This window comes from Rutilus rutilus, assembly GCF_951802725.1.
Source record: "Rutilus rutilus genome assembly, chromosome: 4".
NCBI lineage: Eukaryota > Metazoa > Chordata > Actinopteri > Cypriniformes > Leuciscidae > Rutilus > Rutilus rutilus.
Genome location: NC_140212.1, coordinates 26,302,020 through 26,321,689, shown reverse-complemented (window position 1 = coordinate 26,321,689; position 19,670 = coordinate 26,302,020). Strand labels below are relative to the sequence as shown.

Sequence of the window (19,670 nt, the reverse complement as noted above, 5' to 3'; positions counted from 1 at the left end):
ACTATCCGACCAATGAGATTGGCGCTTTTGCTCACGTGTCTGGAGCTTCTGAAGTTACAGTAAAACACAACTTGGGGGCGCTCAAACACAAACGGTCTTGCCGTGCACACGTACGTAACGGCGAAGAAGATATACACCAAGTAGTGTCTACACTGCCGGGAAGAAATAAGACGAGGAAGATGCAAGGCAAGATGAGTGTAGAGCTGCTGGTCTCGTTGGTGTCGGAACATAAAGAACTATATGACAAACGCGACAGCGACTACAAAAATCTTGATAAAAGAGAATTGTTATGGAGTGGTTTCTGTTTTACATTAAGCGCCATCTAATGTCAGGGAATGAATTTGCATGTTCACTCGGCTCATCGTCAGCGAAAATCGCTTGGGTGTGAACACAAAAAACACATTGAAAAACGCTGGCGAATAACGCGCGCCGATATTCGTCCCGGTGTGTAGGGCCCTTTAGGCTCTTAGGTAGTATTGGGTTCGAATCCACCTTAGCTGAATCCGAGTCAAGTCTTTAACCCAGTGGTTCCCAAGCTTTTTCTGCTGGGCCCCCCTTTGGTAGACAAAACTATATGCACCTGGAAAAAGACAATTTCTATTTGAATGTTTTTTAACATAGGGCTGCACGATAATGGTTAAACTGATAATCACGATTATTTTGATAAAACACGGAATTATTGGGTTTAAATCAGGGCTCTGGCTGGGCCATTCAAGAACAGTCACGGAGTTGTTGTGAAGCCACTCCTTCGCTCCTCCTTCCATTTTAGCTGTGTGCTTAGGGTCATTGTCTTGTTGGAAGGTGAACCTTCGGCCCAGTCTGAGGTCCAGAGCACTCTGGAGAAGGTTTTCGTCCAGGATATCCCTGTACTTTGCCGCATTCATCTTTCCCTCGATTGCAACCAGTCGTCCTGTCCCTGCAGCTGAAAAACACCCCCACAGCATGATGCTGCCACCACCATGCTTCACTGTTGAGACTGTATTGGACAGGTGATGAGCAGTGCCTGGTTTTCTCCACACATACCGCTTAGAATTAAGGACAAAAAGTTCTATCTTGGTCTCATCAGACCAGAGAATCTTATTTATCACCATCTTGGAGTCCTTCAGGTGTGCTTTTGGACTGTGTCTTGCACTGAGGAGAGGCTTCCGTCGGGCCACTCTGCCATAAAGTCCCGAATGGTGGATGGCTGCAGTGATGGTTGACTTACTACAACTTTCTCCCATCTCCCGACTGCATCTCTGGAGCTCAGCCACAGTGATCTTTGGGTTCTTCTTTACCTCTCTCACCAAGGCTCTTCTCCCCCGATAGCTCAGTTTGGCCGGACGGCCAGCTCTAGGAAGGGTTCTGGTCGTCCCAAACGTCTTCCATTTAAGGATTATGGAGGCCACTATGCTTTTAGGAACCTTAAGTGCAGCAGAATTTTTTTTGTAACCTTGGCCAGATCTGTGCCTTGCCACAATTCTGTCTCTGAGCTCTTCAGGCAGTTCCTTTGACCTCATGATTCTCATTTGCTCTGACATGCACTGTGAGCTGTAAGGTCTTATATAGACAGGTGTGTGGCTTTCCTAATCAAGTCCAATCAGTATAATCAAACACAGCTGGACTCAAATGAAGGTGTAGAACCATCTCAAGGATGATCAGAAGAAATGGACAGCACCTGAGTTAAATATATGAGTGTCACAGCAAAGGGTCTGAATACTTAGGACCATGTGATATTTCAGTTTTTCTTTTTTAATAAATGTGCAAAAATGTCAACAATTCTGTGTTTTTCTGTCAATATGGGGTGTGCTGTGTGTACAATAATGAGGAAAAAAAAATGAACTTAAATGATTTTAGCAAATGGCTGCAATATAACAAAGAGTGAAAAATGTAAGGGGGTCTGAATACTTTCCGTACCCACTGTATGTTTTAACTCACTGAAAGTCCACCGCAACTGTGCAACGTGAATATTCACATTTTTAATTGTCCATAACAACCCAAAAACTTGTCTGCTTGCCTTGCACATCTAATTAATGGGCAAAGTTATGACTGACTATTTTTCTTACTTTATTTTTTTTCTTTTTTATGTGGATGTTTTTGAGCTTGTAGAAGTTTAGCTCTTGCGTTCTTCTGTACATCTTGCGCTGCAATTGCCAGGAGGATACCGGCTCTACATGTAGACTATAGAATCTAGCGAACGTGGTAGGTGTCGCCCAGCCCGCAGCTTTACAAATATCTGTCAGCGAGGCACCACGTGCCTGCGCCCAGGAGGATGCAACACTTCTTGTAGAATTTCTTGTTCTACAGCCTATAAAATATGGTGTTTATGGTCTGTGGTTCTTGTCAGCACAATTAAAACCTATATAAGTCAGAGTCTCATAGTTAGGTTACTAACATATCTTGTCTATTACTTCCAATGAATAATTGTGCAAGAATATTTGTACATATCTTATAATTACTGAAAAAGTATGCTTATTGCGCTTCTACATGAAGAAAGTTCAGTGGCCCAGTGTTTTGTCATGTATTTTCAGATTCAAGATTTTGAATGAATATATCCTGGTTTTGCATTTTTTGTGTGTGTTGTATCTTGTTTGTTGTGATACAGTGGAGCAAAATGAAAACTTTATGCATTTTATTTACAATAAAAAAAACGTAATGATGTTTTATTAACAAAGTTCGGGAGGAGCAGGTTCAGATAATTAACCAAATTATGCACAGCTGGAGATTAATCAGTAATCAACTCAATGACAGAGTATAAATTCACAGCAGACCTACAGTATCTCTGTTCATTGAAAGTTTGTCAGCATCCCTCCTCCACCCCATCTCCTCACTTCCAGTTCTATCTACACTTACCAACTGGGGGGAGTACTCTGGGTTCGGGCCTAACTCCGAGCTCGGAGCCCTCTCCCCGGACAGCACGCCAAATACGCATAAACTTATTGTACTAATTATATGTAGATGTGAACTTGTGAAATTTACTTTATTTTTATGCACTAGTACTGAAAATCAAATGACATGATTGGTGACACAAAGACATGTACTTGTATTTTTTTGTGTGTCTCTTATTATGTTACTGTAAGTTACTGCAGTACTGCTGTCTTATGTCAGATAAAGCAATCTCTACAAATGACAAGAACAAAGGTAAACTGGCTTTTTTTTTTTTTTTTTTTTTTTTGGTGTGAAACTAGGTCATTCAGCTGAAATTGTCTGACATCTACATTATATTATATACATTACATACATATTATATTACATTTTATCTATTTTTTAGTTCAAAGTTACTTATAGTTAGTAGAATGTCTAAAGTTGGCTGTCAAAATAAAGTGTAAGACTTCCGGAATGGCACCGACACATGTAGCAGCTTAGTGTAAGTGCTCCTAGATGGTCTGGTGTTAATCCCCCTTTTTATACTTCGTAATACCAAAACTGAAACTAAACAACATGGAGGGTGACAAAGCAAAAAAGGCTAGGATTAAATCACAACTAAAGCAACAGAAGAGATGACATCATGTGGATATTAAAACTGAACTAACGGCCTTCCGAGATTCTCTTGCAAAAGACATGAAAGAACAATTGTGCAATCTTAAGCAAGAAGTCAACCAAAAGTAAAACGGGCTTGTCACAGACCTAAGTGCCACAGCAGAGAGGATCGATGAAGCAGAGCAGTGAGTGGCAGATTTAGAGGAAAACCCGGAATTCCGTAAGGATGTGAAGGGAATAATGCCCAAGAATTTGTGGAATCGATCATTAAAACAGAGTTTCACTTGGTGACCTGGGGCTTCATTTATAAACGTTGCGTACTCACAAAAGAATGCGTACGCCGCTCTCTACGCAATAATTGGTATTTATAAAAAGCAAACTTGACGGGAAAATGTGCGGTCCTTCACGCAAACTCTGACCCAGGGGTACGCACAAAAATGGGAGAAATGAGAAATGGCGACACCGTCGGCAGATGGAAGAAACACGTGAAAGTGTGTGAAACTGTAGACCGTTGTGTAAAAGAAATGGCAATGCTGCCTCTCATAAATAACATGAAGACTTCACAAAGTAAGTCTTACAATTATCAACACGAACACCCGTTTGATCGATCTGCAGTGTAAAACAAACAAAATCAAACGAAGATTACAACAGAAATGCAAATTAACACATATTTGCAAAAAGAAAAGTGAAATATGTTCTGCAATAATATTGGCATGTTATGCAATTCATCCTCATAACACATCTGTAGCTTGTCAGATGCAATCAAATGGATGGTAATAAAATGCCATGATGCCATCACAATGCGTAATGACGCACAATGGCTGATCTTGCGCTCTTAGAAGATGTGGCAGTTACGTGAAGCTACGTTTCTTGGTTTTCCTCTCTGTGTTTGCCATGATTTCGCAATTGATGAATATTAACTTGTGGGCGTTTCACAGACTATTTATGGGCAACTATGGGCGTGACATGAAGCCGCAAAAGCTGCGCTACATTTAAAATTGATTGTGATTTATTAAGGGAAAACTATGTAGGATGTGCGTGCGCACGGTTTTATAAATCCGAATATTTCTGTGCGTACGCACGTCCTATGTTTCATCCGTACGCCACTTCTGACGCAAATCCTACGCAAAGTTTTATAAATGAGGCCCCTGGACCTCAAAATTCAGCGGTGTCACAGAGCACTCGGATCCAAGCAACCCACAGATGCGTACCCCAGATCGGTAGTGGTATTTTTTCTGGAATATAAGACGAACAACTTCGTTCTCCACTCTGCATGGAGTAAGAAAGAAGTGCACTGCAACGGAAAAAGGATTTTCTTTGACCAAGATTATCCACCTGAGATCCAACAGAAAAGAAAGGCATTCGCACCGATCAGGAAAATTCTCAAAGAGAAAGGAATCAAGTTCCAAACGCCACCACCTGCAAAACTGAAAGTCTTTCTGGAGAACGGCCCAGTTACATATAATACGACGATGGAAGCATTGAAAGCATTGAAAGACTTGAAAGAAAAGTTAATGCTGGAGAAAATGCGGATATGTAATCGCTGACCATTTTCACATCTTTTGGGACTGTAACATAATGCATACCTATTGGCAGGATCTGAATAGAGAGATGAATGTAATAATGGGGTTGAATCTGGTATGTGACTTTAAAACAATGTACTTGTGCATCATTCTTTCAAAAATAACAAAGGAGAACATATATCTTTTTAATATATTACTAGCAACTAGTAAGAAGGCCATTACTAGGAAATGGCTCAAAGAAGATCCCCCATAGGTATACGAATGGCAAGAAATTGTAAATGATGTGTACAATATGGAATCTCTGTCTTTTTCATTAAGAAAACAAACTAAAAGAATGTCTTCATACTGGCAGAAATGGTTGAAAAGAGATGAAAAATATTACATTGGTTACCTAAGGTCCCCCATGACATGTATATATGAGGTAGAAAGTAAAAAAAAAAAAAAAAAAGACCTTGTTGACCCATTTTTGACTTTTCATTAATGGACTGTGTTGGATGTGTAGCCCTTAACATAACTGTACAGCTTTTTACTGTACTGTACCGTACTTTGATCGAATCATGTGGTCATGAATGTAATATAAACTATCCCCGGTGACCAGTGTATGTCTATGTATGTGTGTATTTGCTCGGAATATACATTTTGTGTGTACACAAGAGTATGCAAGGATGAGTATGCATTGTAAATGTTTTTATTTATTTATTTTTTTTACTTGTTTTGAAAAAAATAATAAAGTGTAACCCAAAGCCCTTTGAATTTTAGGAGGAAGGGCATCAACATAATCCTATAGTATAAGTATAAAGCAAACTCATGTGAAGCAAGCTCCTCCCTCAGTGGTTCTTCACAGTCCACAAACACAAAGATATGCCATAAGAGCGATCAGACAGCCACTTCAACCTCTCATTTCATATCAGGTAAAATATTTTATGCATCAGTTAACAATATATATATATATATATATATGTATTTATATACACATGTTGATATACATCAATTATAAAAAAATATAATTATATATATATAAAATATATATATATATATATATATATATATATATATATATATAAAATATATATATATATATATATATATAATCTTTTGACTTTTGTGATTTTTTTTTTTACACCAGTGATAGTTTTAGTGTTGCTTGTTGCTTATTTATTGTTATACTTTGGTTCATAACATTACATTTTTCCATTTCTTCAAGTTTTGTTATTTTTTTGGATATTAGGCTACAAAAGATACAATCAGGCAAAATATTTGTGAAGAATGTAGATTTTATCCTCTGATCTTTCAGAAGAGAGGAGAAACTCCAAAGGCATCTTTGTCAAAAAAATACTCTATACGTATATCTTAACTCTTTATCTCAGAAAATCAAGTGTTTGTGATACGAGTATATATTATAGTGACAACATTTTTAACTGTGCAATGCTTTTTGTACTTTTACTTTATTTATTACAGTGTAAAAAAAAAAAAAAAGGCAGTCTCAGTTTTATATCACTCTGGACAAGGGCATTAGCTAATGCTTTACATATAAATATTGTACTGTACATGAAATGCAAAAAAAAAAAAAAAAGGCAAACTTAAGAGTTGTGAACTGCAGAATGTAAATAATTTATTACAGGTGAAAACTTACAATGGAAACCAGCAAGGTCATCTCAACTGATAAAGCTACAGTTGTCATCCAAGTAAATCCACAGGTGGCACAAAATGCTGTTATTTGTGATGATGGACAGCAGACCAGAGGAGTATATCACAATATGGCTCTTGCTGGATTTTTCAAAGCACAACCAAAGGCATTGGGGGTAATGCATTTAATGATGAATTATTATTATGATTTGTGGAATATTTTTAGTGTCTCATTTCCATCTGTGATAAAATGATCAGATTCATAATAACATTAATATAGATTAATATAGATTCTTTGTGTGTGTGTGTGTGTGTGTGTGTGTGTGTGTGTGTGTGTGTGTGTGTGTCTAAACATGAATGATATGCCATCATGCAAAAATATAAACACTTGACCCATTTCTACCCTCTCTAGACTGTCCAAATAATGATTGGAGTGGTTTGTTTCTTGTTTGGCATCGTATGCACCAGCTTTCTCAACAACCATTATTTCCCAGGTATTCTTGTCATTAGTGGCATAACCTACTGGGGATCCATTATTGTAAGTTTCAATTCATTGTTTTGCTTTTAATGATTTTAATTACTTGCTTTTAACTGATTTTAATGACCAGAATGAGCTTGAAATGTCCTGTGTTTTTCTCTCAGTACATCAGTGCTGGATCTCTATCTGTCGCAGCGCAGAATAAACTGAATTTGTGCGTGGTACGTACATTTGCTTAAATCTGTGGGGATAACTCTTCTTTTGTCAATAGTAGTGTATGTATATTGTTTCTAATGTATACATTCACCATTATACACTAAGTAATTGTTGTGCAATTTAAACCATTACAAGCTTTCAAATTGTAGTATCAGTCCAGATATTTAATAAACTGGACCTCTAATTAGAAGCTGCTTCAGGTGCACAACTGACCTAATTTGTGTGAAGTTTCTGTGAGTACAGATCACTTTCAGTCATCTGTTATTTGAGTAAAGACTGCATGCCGTAGGGTACAACTGGGGCTAAAAGGGCCATTGGGATTTTATTTTCATCCCTTAACACCAAACAACATCAAAAAACAACATAACACTTTCTTGAATCTAGATTTTGCTACCTTTATTTCTTTTCACAAAACATATTTTGCAAGCATCATACATTTTGGCATCATAAAAAAAAACAAAAAAAAAAACAGTTCTTCTACAACCACAACACTTTCCATGGTAAGCTCTCATCAGACCACATGGTCTGAAGCTTAAAAAATCAAGACATGACTCATCAGTTTACAGAGTTGAAGAGGTGTTTTTACAAGTAGTATTACTGTCACTTTTCACATTTTTTTTCTGTAGGTGAAAGCCTCTCTTGGAATGAATGTGATCAGTGCCATAACTGCAGGGATTTCCATTGTTCTGATGTCCATGGAGATAGCGCACAGCTCATTGGTCTATCAAAGGTGCTACAATGAGGAAATCTGTTTGAATTCAAAGGTACTAAATGTACAATGTTAAAAAACAAAACAAAAAAAACAACAACTTTGTTTGTTTTTTTTACTTTGATTGTTGTTTTATTAACTTTAGTTCACCCTTAGTTTAGTTCAATTGTGTCATCATTTAAAATTATTTGTATAAATAAAGACTGATGGTCTCTCTTTTCCATACAATTATAACAACCAGGGACTGGAGATTTCAAAATGATGCAAAGGCACGATAAAAGTATCATAAAAATTACAAAGTAGTCCATGCGACTTGTGTGCTATGTTTCAAGTGTTCAAAAGCCATGCCTCAGTATAATGCAATATAATATTTAGAAACTCATTCAGTACAATTAATGGAATATTATATGTGAAACTACTTTCATATGATCATGTTGAATATTTTTTAGATCTATAATCTGGGGATCAGTGGAATATTGCTGGTGTTCTCCATCCTTCAGTTCATCATCTCCATCTGTATCTCAGGATTTGCCTGCAAAGCCACCTGCAACACTCACTCTACAGTGATCAATGTGGCACTAAACCAGGTAAATGATTTACAACATGCTTCATTGTACACTACATCCTTTTTTCTACTGCTAAATTATTGAATTGTGTAACAGTGTTGTGTAACTTTTCACTTCATTTTTTATCAAAATAGATCCCATAAAACAGTCTTTATGGTGTGTGGATCTTGTTAGTCTCTTGTGTACTAACATATCTTGTCTGTTACTTCCCAGGGATACTGAGTCACAGTGAGGAGATCCTACCATCTAAACATTGCAAGGAATTTATATCTCTTATATTTGCTTCTAAGCAAGCTTCCTTATTATTCTTTTTCAATCTGTTCAAGTGTTACAGGAACTGAACAGAAAAAAAGAGAACTGAAAATTGAAAGTGCATCAAATGACTTTAATGCTTTAATGCTTGTTGACACAAAGACACGTTTGTGTCTCTGGTGTGTCATTTTTGTTTTAAGCTAAAATAAAATAAAAATGACAACAAAGACATACAATTTTATTTTAATTGTCTAACCAACTTAAAACCAGGTTTCAGTTGTATGAACAATTAGTTGTGCATGAAAAGAAAATGCATCACTGGTAAATGTTTGTAGTCAATTCAGTCTCTATATCTGGTCTCAGTGTCTGCAAAGTCACCAGTGACCAATGTTTCACTAAACAAATTAAATGGTTTTGGTAGCGGTGTTGTGACAACCCAACCCAATCTCACGGCCTGATCTTACGAATTTTACGAGGTGGCTAATTTAGCAAAAATCGTACTGTTAGGGGTTAACAGTTTAGGACCCAAGGACCAGATGTTTGAAAGAAGACCCGGAGTCAGAATTATAAAAAATTGAAGAAAAGTTTTACTGAAGATAGTTTGCAGTTTCATCAGCAGAAGTCAGCTTCAAGACTCACACAGGAGTTCGTAGGCCGCCCCACTTACAGTTACAAAGAACACAGCAGTTATACTATTTCCAAGGTCTAAGCTACGTCATTGCTTACAGGTTGAATGATTCTCATTGGCTAAGAAATAGATAAACATAGTCATTTTCCACACATATACAGATAGACAGAAGCATATCTCCATAGATTATGCAGCTGACACTCGGACCCTGAAGTTAGGCACGTCGTGACCTTCCAGGTCGCAGATTTGGGAAGCTGGGTGCCAGCATGTCCTGAACAACAACTCAGTCAATCTCCAACAATGCCAGTGGTTCCTTAACCTGTAAGCAATAAGACTAACACACACACACACCGACACACATCTTTTCCAAGGTTGGATTTGGCCAGGCTCTAACTATAAACAGGAGTCTCGTCTCAAAACATCAAGATAACAATTTCTTTCTCTCAGGATAGGACACTTTAAAATGGAAATGGTCTAAATGGAAAATATAGGCTTTAACTGACAAATGGTCCCTTAAACTATAGACTTCAATGACCCCTATATGTTTTAACACGTTGAAGACCTTTCTCAAACACAAAACCAGTCCCTATTTCATTTCTAGAAGCCGGAATAAATAGGCAAGCTGCATTCAGATATCAAATACAGACATTAAAGAATACATGAAGAGAACATTTCAGTAATCACACTGGTAACTTCTATAACAAAGTAAAATCTCCAGAGAAGTCATTAAACTCATTTGATATTTAGAAGGAGAAATATTGATTAATACATATACATTGAAGGAGCAGTGGATTCCAATCCACCCCCTTCAGTACGAATTCATAGGAGTGAGGTCGTATGAATTGATATGATTTTTGCTAAATCGTACATATTATATGAGTTGCTCAATTCACATGAATTCGTACGAATGACTACCCCTGACCCTGCCCCTAAACCTACCCATCACTGGGGTTTAGACAAATCGTATGAATTAGCCACATTTTACTCGAATTGTTCGCGGGGGGACGGAGTGTGGGGAGTGAATTTCGAGCGGGGACGGCGTTCCAGTTGAAAGAATTTTTTTTTTATATATATATATATATATCGTTTTTTTTTTTTTTTTTTGTGGACATTGTAACGATTACTATATTTTATCTACAATATAATAGATACATAAACGTAGCACAATATATGATAATAAAAACTTAGAAGGATATTGATATTTATCAATGGCATTCTGTAAAATTGCCTGCACTATGTCATCTTTTGTTATTGGCCAATGCCTGCAGACTGCAGCCAATGGAAATGCTTCTCGCGTCTTTCTTACTACTCACAGAACTTCAAAACAGACCGCTTGAGGTAAAGAAATTATCTTGGATGATGACCTGTAATATTGTTCGAAAATCTGAGTAGAAACCATTACTTTAACAGATGTCATAACAGAAACTTTCGTATGGGTAAGCTGTATTATATGGAAGCATATGTGTAGCAAAATTCAATTTGCAATGCAATATGCAAAATGGCAATACAATATGCAAAATGACAATGCAATATTCAAAATGGCAATGCAATATTCAAAATGGAAATGTAATTCTGTATTTAAATTTACATTTTCCATCAACTCCATGCATGCAAAATTTGGTGCAGAATGAAATTGAAAATTAAATTATATTATTTACATTTGCCATTTTCAACAGTAGTCTTAAATTGTAAAGTGCATACTATTTTAATGCTTTATAAGTAGCAAAATGAAAATGTATAACCAAATTGATTTGATATGTGAAACGTGTCCAAGCACAAACAGTAGCAAAATGATCATTTAAATGTTATTTGTCCTAAATGCATTTAGACTAACAGTTAGGACACGTACGATTGCATTTTCATCATGACGCCGTGGGATATTTGTAGCAAAATTCAAAGCGGCTTTGAAAATGCATTCCGAGCTGACCACGCCCACCCTACGTCACTCATTGCGTCAAGGCGGGGATTGGCGGAAGCGTGTTCCGTTTAGATCGTTTGAAAACATGGCGGCCGGAGATCTGATAAGATCGTTGAATGCATTGGCAGATGAAGTGGAGCGTGAACACAGAAATAATGTTTCAGAAGAGTTTAACGCGTATGTAGGTGACAGGACAAGATCAATATTGGAGCATCTTGCAGAATTGACCCTTCGCTAAGCCACGCCCGAAAACCACCACTGGCCAATCGTGGCTTAGCAACCGTAACTAGGCGCGGGAGGTCTGGCAAGCTTTCGAGCGAGGGAAACATGCCCAAGCGTTATGCGTATGGATTGTGCAAATCTGATACCCAGTATCCTAAAAGTTTGGACGGGGTGGTGGATTTTGTTCCCTTCCCGAAACCTAAAACCCAAGGGGAGAAATGCCGGGCGTCATCTTCATTTATATAGCGTTTTTAACAATGTAGATTGTTCCAAAGCAGCTTTCCATTGATAATAGGAAATTAAAAGTGTTTTGGCTTTATAGCAGCTCTAGAATAAAGTTATTGTCCAGCTCGTGGATCAAGCAGTGTGATTAAAGGCAAGACGGAGGCTCACTGACATAACTTAACGTTACTTAAAAATATATTTCAGCATTTTGTTAATCGACGGCTAAACTAGTACCCCAATCCGATCGCGACTCTCCCGGTGTTAGTTCTAGTATAAGTAAAAGGTAGTTAGTAAAAGGAGGGAACATCAGGGGGCTTGCCGGAGATCTCCAAGGAAAAGGTTGGTATGCAAACTTAATCAGTTCATAACAGTAACGTTAGTCACTTATGTGACCCACGACGTGTGAGCAGTAGCCTGGCGCACTAAAAATATAAGCGGGAGAATGTTATCATTGCAAAGTGGTCAGGCTAATGTCTTGTGTTTATTCCACAATACTTATGGATAAGCTGTTTGATTTATAAATATTATATTAGACTTTCAAATTTCACTCACCCTGCTGTGCATGCACATAGCTGTTCCTCAATTTGTGTGTTTCCCATTTGAATGGTCAGCGTAGGAGGCGCTGCTGCTTGCGCTGGGACATAACGATCTAGGCTTTAGCTTCAATTTTGATGAAATTATTCTCTAATCGTTTGCATATTATGTCGTGGATATAGCCCTCGAATGCATACTGCAGTCTTGTTCTCTCATATTTTCACCTGTTCGCCAAAAATGACTAATTATCTCCTTGGGAATGTCTGAAACCGGTGCATACATACTGTAATAGACGTGCCAGGCGCAAAAGCTTGACAGGCATAGCAACAGTAACTAAGGAGGGCGGGGCTTAGCGAAGGGTCAATTGTCGGCCTTAACAGGCCTCGACACTCGTTTGGCTGCTGAACCCTTGAGAGTGGTGGAAGATCGATTATCTTCGTCTCTGTCAAGGGGAATGGGAAGACCGGCCGTGGAGATCCCTGACGAGGCCATAGAGGGGTATCTTATGTATGGTCTTAAAGTTAAAGACATCGCGGCCTTGTATGGAGTTAGTCGCTGGACGGTACATCGACGAATGCAACAATGTGGACTAAGGTAAACATCAACTTAAATGTTTATTTATTTATTTTTTATTTTTATTTTTATGGTTTCATAGAACGTAACGTTAAACGCCCTGACTCTAAACATTAGGTCATGAATGCCCTCTTTTTTTGAAGCATCATAGAAACACATAGGCTGACTTGAATAATCTGATATAAATTTCACTAGGAAATTCAGAGGCATGTTTCCCTGCTTGAAAAAAACAACAACAAAAAAAACCCCAATAGATCCCTGCCTAAAACACAATAGAAAACAATGGGAATTGCATTGGTTTTAATGGTGTATACTGGTATGTGATGGATTTTATTGGTGTTAAATCCTATTGGAAAAAAGCCCAAAACACACTACAAAAAGGAATTTTGTAATGGTTTTACATGAAAAAGTTAATGGTTAATAATGGCATTTTAATGGAAACCATTAGAATTTCTGTGATGATTTCAATTGGGCTTCTATTGTATTGTTTTGTTTTGTTTTGTTCATCTCACAAATATCTGATACATCTAATGCCACTTACCACACAATTATCCACCTGTTCCACAGAGTATCATAGTTGTACTCTGGCATTAATGATACAGAGCTGGACCGTTTGGTGTTGGAAATTCAAAGGGAACACCCACAGTGTGGATATCGTATGATGAGAGCTTTCCTCCAAGCAAGTGGGCATTTGATTCAGTGTAAGTTTGTTTTTGTTACATACTTGCAGGCTTGTTTATACTTAGGGTTAGTGATCCCTGGCATAGTGGCTATGCAGGTCTGCCATAGGTCCAACACATGTTTCTGGAGGGCTACAGCATTGCAAGGGTAATATAATACAAAGTATAGTGTAATAAATGTTCATGCATTTTATAAAAAATAGCAAATATAAAAAACTTTGGAGGATTTATTCTTATGAAAAGTGTCAATTGAGTTATGGAAGGTATGTCAGCCATTAGTCATTCATTTTTATTGATAAGTCTTTTTGAAAATTGTATGTGTATATATATATATATATATATATATATATATATATATATACTTCATATCAAGTAGAAGTAGATTTTACTTAAATTTACTTTAACGTAATGTAACATTACAAGAAGTGTAATAACATCTCATTATCTGAAGTTGTTAGGGTTCGTGATTCACTACAAAGAGTGGAACCAGAGGGAACTCGACTCCGAGCACTGGCTAACCGGACACTTCATCGCAGACAGTACTCAGTTCCTGCTCCGAACTGCATGTGGCATATTGATGGAAATCATAAATTAATACGGTAATGTTGATGGGGGGGGGGGGGGGGGATAAAGGCATGGAAGTTTGCTAGTCAAAATGTGGTCAAACTCTGATGTACCTTTCTTGTAATTTTTTTTCAAAGTAGCTGGCGATTTGTGATTCATGGAGGTATCGATGGATTTAGTCGTCTTATAGTGTATCTGAATGCTGCTACTAACAATAATGCGACCACTGTGCTTGATGCCTTCCTTCGTGCTGTTAGCCAGTTTGGCTTGCCCTCTCGTGTTCGTTCAGATAAAGGTGGAGAAAACATTGAGGTGGCCCATGTTATGATACAGCACCGTGGAGAAAACCGCAACTCTCACATCACTGGAAGAAGCGTGCATAATCAGAGGTAAATGAAAAATTACTTTTATGGTTTGAAATAATACTCATGCATTTCTATGTTTATGGTGACTTGACATGTTTGCTGAGATATGATGAATGACCCATGTCAGTGCAGCTCAGTGGTATCTAATAATTACTAGTATCCATTAAATAAGAACTAGAATCTGAAGAAAAGTATAAATATAGATAAATTTGTGACAAGAACTCTGGAATTTCTATGGCATTAAAATTTTGCTATTACAAAAACCTTACTTAAAGTTAAAATAACTACAATGTGATATATATATATATATATATATACATATACACACACACACACACACACACACACACTAGTGTCTGTGTATAGTCATATCGCCCACCCCTCATTCTCACCTTTTTATTTTTTATTATTTTTAGCCTTAATATTTGATGTTGATACTTGTTCTGTTCTATTTCTTTTTTTAGAATTGAACGTCTCTGGCGAGATGTTTACACACAAGTTCTCGATTTGTTCCACATGTTGTTTTTCCATTTGGAAGTGACTGGACCGTTGAATCCTGATGATGAGATCCACCTCTTTGCTCTGCATTGGGCATTTTTGCCCCAGTTACAACGTCAGCTTAACACTTTTAAAGAAGCATGGAACTTGCACAGGCTGAGAACGGAGAATGGTTGCTCTCCATACCAACTCTGGCTGCAAAACAGAGAGGCTGATGATGATCTGGAAGCTGTATGTTTGCACATTTTAAATGATTCTTTCATAATTTACTCACTCTCAAGTTATTTTTTTGTTCTACTGAACTCAAAAGGAAGATACGTTAAAGAATGTGTGTAATCAAAAAGCTCTGGGGCACCACTGACGTAATGGAAACAAACATTATGGAAGTCAGTGGTGCCCCAGAACTGTTCAGGATATTTTAAAGAATTGTTGACAAAAGTTATAAAATATCCTCACTCATACCTACATCAGAACAAAAAGTATATGCGACAAATGCTTGTAATATTTACTGGGTGTTTTGGTAGATAATTTAAAAGCATCTGTCATTGATGAATGACAATGTATGACGATAAACAAAATAAAAAAAAGTGAGTGAAACAAGTAGTTTTAACATTTGTAATTAATTTGTTTTTCACTTAACTCATAAGGTTAACTTTCCATCACTGCAATAAGAGCTCTTTAAAACTTCCTGTCAGGAACATGCATTTTTTTTAAGCAAGAAATGCGAAAAATACTAAAGACAATGAACATAAAATTAATTTTTTTTCTTGAAAATGCAGTTCTCCACATGAACACTTAAATATTACAACTCAGATAAGGCCAAAGCCAAATCTTGTGGATGAAACCGCTGCTCTCATTGCTTGTGTAAATGCAATAAAGGTTTTGCATCTTAAAGGGGTCATATAATGCCATTTTTGTACAAGCTAATATGATTCTTTAGGGTCTAAATTAAAAGTTTGTAATATACTTTAATTAAAAATTCTCATTAGTATTGTAAGAAAACACTAATTTTACCTGGTCAAAAACAGCTCTGTTTTCAGCACGCCGTTTCAGTGCATGTGTCTTTAAATGATAATGAGCTTTGCTCACCCCGCCCCTCTGTTCTGTGGGTACACCGTATTAGACATTCTCTGACCGTATCTAACACAATAACCACATGTTATTCGTTATAAACGTGGGATTATGAATTATATTGAGAACGTCGTACATAGAAAACATGCCGTAATGTACCCTGAGTGTAAACCTTAGACGCATTCATCGTGAAGCCTGCAGCAAGGTTTGCAAATTTCGCAAAGATTAATATAAATACTAATATAAAGGTTAATAAAACATTACACTCACATCTTCTGGAGGTTCAGCAGGAACACGTTGGTACCGATCCGTTTTTTCTCGTTTGTGAAGCTGTCTGGTGTGAAATGATTCATGCAAACATGAAAGCACAGACAATCGTGGGGAATCCCCTTGAGGGAATCCCCGCGTCAATCCTTTGGGCATATTGCTTCAAAAACAAAACTCAGCCACTGCTTCTTCAACGGCTCGGATTTAGGAACATCCAAATGACTGCTGTGTTCCTTATTACATCTAAGAACAGAACACCACAATCGCTTAGACGCCATTCTACTCCAGCATATCAACAATGGCGGACTACTATGATGACGGCTGTCACAGCTTGCTCAGGGCGGGTCTTGTGTTGAAACACGGCTGTCAATCACAATAGCGGGAGGGGCGTACGATCTTATGACGTCACAATATCGAACGGCTTGATTTCAGAGATGGTCAAACATATAAGGAGATTAAAACAAAACCACTGGATGGATTTTTATCATGATAGGATGGTTGTGTACAGGCACTGCCAACAGACATTTCAGTGCAATCAACTTGTAAAAGTGCCTGTACCATTATATGACCCCTTTAAAGGAAGTTTCAGTGTTGTGAGGCAGGTTGAAGCCACTGGGAGTGATAGGTCAGGTGATACTTCGACATACAGGTGTTGAGGGAGAACAGCCCAGCCAGTCCAAAATTTCAGCAACTCGCACAGTTCAGCAGGTGATCCTGCATCAGTTTGGGTAAAATAATATTTTATAACATAATTCCTACATCTGCAACTAAATTTCAAATGCACATTAATTTTATGTTTTTAAAATCTAACATTTACAATAGCACATTTTACCTGTTTGAATATATTCACGCAAGAAAGCCGTAACAACACAAGATTGCTCCAGGTTCGAAGGGGCTTCATCTTCATCACTGTCAGGTTCTGGCCAGATGACTAAAGCTGTGTCCCAAAGTGAAGGCTGCGTCCTTCGAAGGCCGGATTTGAAGGCCGGATGGCCGTATTTGAAGGCCGATTGCGTCACCGCGGCGCGACGAAACGTCACAGCGGCGCGACGAAGGACGTCCCAATTCAAAGACTGCATCCTTTGAAGGGCGCAGGCGCGATGAAGGCTGTCCCAATTCAGTTCGGCATCCTCCGAAGGCCATATTCGAAGGCCGTTTGCGTCATCGCGGCGCGACGAAGGCTAAAAGCGACGCCAAATGCACCCTTCGTTTCCCAGTGAGAGGAAGGATACAAAAACGGATCCTTAGTGGCCTATCCTACCCTATCCTACCCCATAAGTCATTGCGCGCCGGTGACGACAGGATTTTCATTTGAAAAAATGGCGTCCTCGAGTTCGGTGGTGGAGGGAAAATTCACTTTTAAATGTAAGTATTATGTTTTCATTTACTTAAATAACTAGCGAAACCACAGTCAAAAGCCACACGTTTTTCTTTCTTATAAACTTCATCTTAACTCCTTAAGATGCGTTAGACGCAAAAGTTGTGCTAATTACTTTAATAACTTTCAGGGAGCAAGGAGCAGACTGCTCAATTTATTAAATTGCGGTCTGAAAATGACCATCTATTTACTGGGGCAAAAAACTCCGCCAGCGTGGCTTGGAGGTAAGACAACAGTTGTAAAATTTGCAGTAGTCTGTCTCACTTGTGTATTATAATAAATATCACTCACCCTAGAAAACCCATAACATTAAGAAAAGCAGTAGATGATGCACAATGGGTTTCACTTTTATGTGTTTTTGTAGTGTTGTCATGCAAGTTATGTCTAAAAAGGTTTTAACCACATTCGAGTATCCAGAAATACGATTTCTAAACTATTTTCAATGCATGTCCTGATGTGTCATTTTTCAATGTTAACAATGCACTAATGTTAATATTTCATTTGCACCCCTGTGTTATAATGTTTCATAAGTACCCTTTTCTGCTTTTTTAGAGCAATTCTGGAGAAAATGAGGCTGCAGGGGAAGGTAACACCCATGCAGGCAAAGAAAAAGTGGGATAACTTAAAAACAAAATATAAAGTAAGAAAGTTAATACACACATCTTTGCTGAAATGAATTGTGCTGTTGTTGTTAACAAGCCATGGTTAATTTGCTCTGCCTTAGGATTGCAAGTGTCCTGGGACAGGAGAGGGAGTGGATGGGAAACCCACTGCTGAAACTTGGCCCTGGTTTGTCCTCATGGATGAGGTGTTGGGACAGAGGCATTCTGTCAATCCCCCTGTCCTCATCGCCTCAATCCGTGAGGACACACCAGGGTCAAGTTCAGCAGTGGGTGGCCACAGTGAGGAGCCAGCACCCGCAGCACCACCAGCAGGAGCACCCGCAGCACCACCACCAGCAGAAGCACCACCACCAGCAGGAGCACCCGCAGCACCACCACAGAGAAAGCGGGACTTTGAGGAGGATATGCTGAACCTCATTAGAGAGGACATGGCACTACAGAGGGATGCAGAGGAGAGGAGAGCTCGAGAGAGCAGGGAGAGGATGGACAGGCTGTTTGCTCTTCTTGAGCGTATTGTAGAGAAATAGTTTTTTTTTTCTTTTTTTTTATGTATATAAAAGAGAAAACTTTCCTCCTTTACAGTTTATTTTTTATTTACATTAAATGAGGCAATATATATATTTAAAAGAGGAAATTTAAGTTGTGAACCGTTTATTTTTGTAATCTAAGTGTTATTTATTTTTTCAAACTTGTGTACAGTTTATTTAAAATGAATAATAAACATTTTTTTTTCCATTTTTGTGCATTATTTTTTTAAATAACTTGTTGGGATATGAAATAAAAAGGAATAGTTATTGACAGTGCTTATTTTTTTTAATGACAGGTGCAATTTGAAAACAAACAATATTTTGGAATAACATTTGGAAAAAATAAATAATTATATAGATAAATAACATTTTATAAATAATAAATAACCATTTACAACATAACTTGTATATCATCTGACAACAATTTAAATGAACAGTACATAAAATGAGGTTTCAGCTGAGCAGGGAGACCCTGGTGGAGCTGCTGGACCCGGGTGGGCTCCACAATAGAGACCCTGGTAAGGCCTCTCTGCCGGTGGGTGGGACATCATCTAGGATTGTCTCCAGAGTGTTTGACTGCATAATTCCCACTGTCCACTGCATTGTCTAACAGCAGGTTTGCAGGGCTGACTCAATCGACGGCTGCCATCTCACTGAGATCATTTCAAAAAGAGGGAAGAATAAAATAAATTAACTCACATCCTCAAATCAAAGCATCAAAAATTTCAACATGTAAACCCATTCTATGGACATTCATTTTTGGTTTTG

At 37.9% G+C, this 19,670-nt stretch overlaps 2 protein-coding genes and 1 long non-coding RNA gene across 4 annotated transcripts; all 3 read left to right on the top strand.

Annotated features, from left to right (window-relative positions):
- The first annotated feature begins 5,855 nt into the window (after nt 1–5,855).
- Nucleotides 5,856–8,841, top strand: LOC311289968 (membrane-spanning 4-domains subfamily A member 4A-like). The gene is made up of 7 exons (XM_084408241.1): nt 5,856–5,893; nt 6,604–6,784; nt 7,021–7,146; nt 7,251–7,307; nt 7,929–8,066; nt 8,461–8,598; nt 8,791–8,841. The coding sequence occupies exons 2-7, from the start codon at nt 6,617–6,619 to the stop codon at nt 8,797–8,799; spliced, it is 636 nt and encodes a 211-aa protein (XP_084264367.1). The 5' UTR covers nt 5,856–5,893; nt 6,604–6,616; the 3' UTR covers nt 8,800–8,841.
- Nucleotides 8,842–12,782: 3,941 nt separating this feature from the next.
- On the top strand, nt 12,783–15,248 carry LOC311289636. The gene is made up of 5 exons (XR_014627182.1): nt 12,783–12,950; nt 13,497–13,630; nt 14,061–14,208; nt 14,314–14,562; nt 15,003–15,248. It is a non-coding gene; the product is annotated as an uncharacterized lncRNA (long non-coding RNA).
- A 2,309-nt stretch (nt 15,249–17,557) lies between these two features.
- Nucleotides 17,558–19,552, top strand: LOC311288677 (uncharacterized protein). 2 transcript variants are annotated; one of them, XM_084406190.1, is made up of 3 exons: nt 17,558–17,976; nt 18,305–18,392; nt 18,477–19,552. In XM_084406190.1, exons 2-3 carry the CDS (start codon nt 18,321–18,323, stop codon nt 18,900–18,902), a joined length of 498 nt encoding a protein of 165 aa, XP_084262316.1. In that variant the 5' UTR covers nt 17,558–17,976; nt 18,305–18,320; the 3' UTR covers nt 18,903–19,552. The 2 variants fall into 2 exon arrangements, with proteins under 2 accessions (XP_084262316.1, XP_084262317.1); XM_084406191.1 differs by lacking the exon at nt 17,558–17,976 and having other exon boundaries at nt 18,210–18,392.
- Nucleotides 19,553–19,670: the final 118 nt, after the last annotated feature.

Bases quoted from the DNA above. Each gene is read 5' to 3' on its own strand.
- LOC311289968 (XM_084408241.1), top strand. From the start codon at position 6,617: ATGGAAACCAGCAAGGTCATCTCAACTGATAAAGCTACAGTTGTCATC. The intron at 7,147-7,250 runs GTAAGTTTCAAT...TTTTTCTCTCAG, and splicing joins CCTACTGGGGATCCATTATT to TACATCAGTGCTGGATCTCT. The intron at 7,308-7,928 runs GTACGTACATTT...TTTTTTCTGTAG, and splicing joins ATAAACTGAATTTGTGCGTG to GTGAAAGCCTCTCTTGGAAT.
- LOC311288677 (XM_084406190.1), top strand. From the start codon at position 18,321: ATGAGGCTGCAGGGGAAGGTAACACCCATGCAGGCAAAGAAAAAGTGG. The intron at 18,393-18,476 runs GTAAGAAAGTTA...GCTCTGCCTTAG, and splicing joins ACTTAAAAACAAAATATAAA to GATTGCAAGTGTCCTGGGAC.